Source organism: Penaeus vannamei, chromosome 11 (genome assembly GCF_042767895.1).
Source record: "Penaeus vannamei isolate JL-2024 chromosome 11, ASM4276789v1, whole genome shotgun sequence".
Classification (NCBI taxonomy): Eukaryota; Metazoa; Arthropoda; class Malacostraca; order Decapoda; family Penaeidae; genus Penaeus; species Penaeus vannamei.
In genome coordinates this window covers 6,989,251-6,991,750 of record NC_091559.1, presented here as the reverse complement: position 1 = coordinate 6,991,750, position 2,500 = coordinate 6,989,251, and the positions used below count along the sequence as shown (strand labels likewise).

At 36.4% G+C, this 2,500-nt stretch overlaps 1 protein-coding gene across 1 annotated transcript in view; it reads right to left on the bottom strand.

Moving 5' to 3' along the window:
- Positions 1-884, bottom strand: part of Ppcs (phosphopantothenoylcysteine synthetase) — a 6,796-nt gene extending 5,912 nt beyond the window's left edge. The window contains exons 1-2 of the mRNA XM_070127397.1: positions 769-884; positions 271-502 (exon numbers count right to left, since the gene is read on the bottom strand). Of these exons, the coding sequence (XP_069983498.1) occupies positions 271-502; positions 769-884 (348 nt within the window). The remainder of the gene's footprint in view (positions 1-270; positions 503-768) is intronic.
- Positions 885-2,500: the final 1,616 nt, after the last annotated feature.

Below are 2,500 nucleotides of genomic sequence, written 5' to 3'. Positions count from 1 at the left end.
CAGTTGTTTACTTGCTAGCATTAGTTCAGGAGCAGAGGTTCAGAAACTACATCCCCCAAAATGTGGTATTAAAGCCTTGCTTTTGTTTAAAATACTGGAAAATTGTATATGCTGCAGCCAAACAGCCACAGAGTGAGAAAGATGTGTGTTCCCCGAGCTTCCGATTTCAGCCTTGAGTGGCTGTGTGACCTCTAGCTCACGGCTTGTTTTGGCAAGCATAAATCCTGTCACTATAGGAGTAAAATTGAGACTTGAAGAATGCTACATTACAATGTAGGTTAAAAAGAGAGGTTTGTGGCTTACACTAGCCGAGTGGTTGGCTGACAACTGCAGACATCCTGGTCCCTCCTGCAGTGCATCTAAGAGGAAACTTGGGTCGAGATGCCTCAAGAAAGGAGTCACCGACTTCTCACGGTGAATGAAGATGACAGCATACCCGTGTGACAAGAAATATTCCGTGGAGGCTGCCCCACGTGTCCCAGCACTAAAATTATCTACAAACCTGTAATTGATAAAAATAAACATGAATTAATGTGACAGTAAATCCATGCATCTGTTCTTTAGCACAGACACAAAGGCCATTACATAGACAAATATGAATACTTTCATGAAACCTACAGTTTTACTTTCGCAAAATGAACTATTTGGGCTTTCTGAATTCCCCATTTCCAGCTAAATGTAATATCCCTGCAGTAAGATACAGCAGCATTCCAAACAAAACAAAAGATAGAAAGAAATATTTAGAGACAACTGTCGTTGATTACTTACCTAACAGTGTTCCTCTCCAAGGGAACAGTTGTGCCTCCTGAGGTAATGTGCAGGCTGTAGGTGTCTTGACATCTTATACAGGCAAAGCCTTTAATTGAGAACACAAACCAAGTCATTGCATCCCGAAGGAACTTTGATCTTCTTGTAAAATATTTCTCCCACTCTTCCATGACTGCTCCTTGTGGCTGGAAAATAATGTTTGACTTAATTTACATTGTAAGGAATGAATTGTTTATCAACTGCCTTGTGTATTTTTTTTTTTTTTTTTTTGTGCTGGTCTTACAGTAAAAGATATAAATATACAAATATTCTCCAGATGCAGAGCTTAATATACTTGGGTTTTTGAAAGGAACTTCAAAACCGACTTTGAAAAAAAAAAAAAAAAAAAAAAAATCCATGAACTTAATCTAAAGAACAGGAAGAGATATGACAATCATCCTGACATATATATACTTACAAGGGTTTTAACTATTTTAATCTAACTGTTAAAAATTCCCTATCAGTGATTTTTTTTATTTAAGAGAAATTCAGGGAATACTGCAAAATGTTTTGAAGGCTTTTGCACATCAGCTCCTGGCCTACCACTGAAAGGCGCGGCATTTGTGCTTATCAGCATTCCTGCAACTATAGACAAACCTCCATCACTTTTATTCCCATAAGATATACTCAGACTCTTCCCTGGTGATTTATCAAGCAACGAATTAGTCCCACGTCTAGAAAAATACCACATCCACAAAAGAGTTTTTCCACATTTCTTACTTCTGAGAGAATCAAATATTTTGTATTTTCTTAGAGAAAGATCTCTTGAATTTCGGTTCATCTAAGAATCGACATTATAGGTCTAAGAATTTTCACTATAATAAGTTTATTTTTTATGGCTGTACAGATAGCCTAATGAAAGTGGATAACTAATGTCATATTAGCCCTAAATTTGGTTAAAATATATGGCTGTGTCAAATACCTTAGATCAATACACTTTGTATCTCATTCGCACCTAAATTAAAATGTAAAAATTTGCAGACATAATATGACGAATGTCGATGCTCTTTATCCAGCAAGTTCATTTGAAAAACATCAAACTATAAATAACTTAATAACAAAAGAAAAAAAGAAAAAAAAATCTCCCAAACGTAGACAAATTCCTCAGGAAAAGCCACGACAGAACGTCAATTTCGAGGAATTTAACAAGGATCCTTTCACCACACACAATACAGTCGCTTCACCAAATACATTAATACACGAACAAAACACATCGATGACAAACATGAGAAGCTGTTATCATTCTCTTTGTCCTTTCGTGAATAACCACAACCTACTTGCAAACACACAGCACGGGAAAAGAAAATACAAAAATGGGTTTGGATTTTTTTTTTTTTTTACCTTTATATAATCTAAATATACCACAGGTAAGGGGATGAAATGAATGAATTAATGAGTACTATGTGCTATTCAACTACTCTGATTTTTTCTTCAATATTGTGGTTTATGATAACCAAATGAGAAATAGGATTTGTTTATTGAACAAAACCCACTTCCTGCCGTAAATAAAATCCTATCTACCTCTTATTTCCCGACTCTACCATAAAACTTGTGCTCTTTAGCCTATGCATTCGGTCCCTGCCAACCTCTAATCAGGTCGTGATTCAACGGGAGTCGTGCAAACAAGGCGTGGTGAGTGGGACTTTCATTATTACTACGATCGTACGGATTGAGGTAGAGTTCCGGTGGTTTT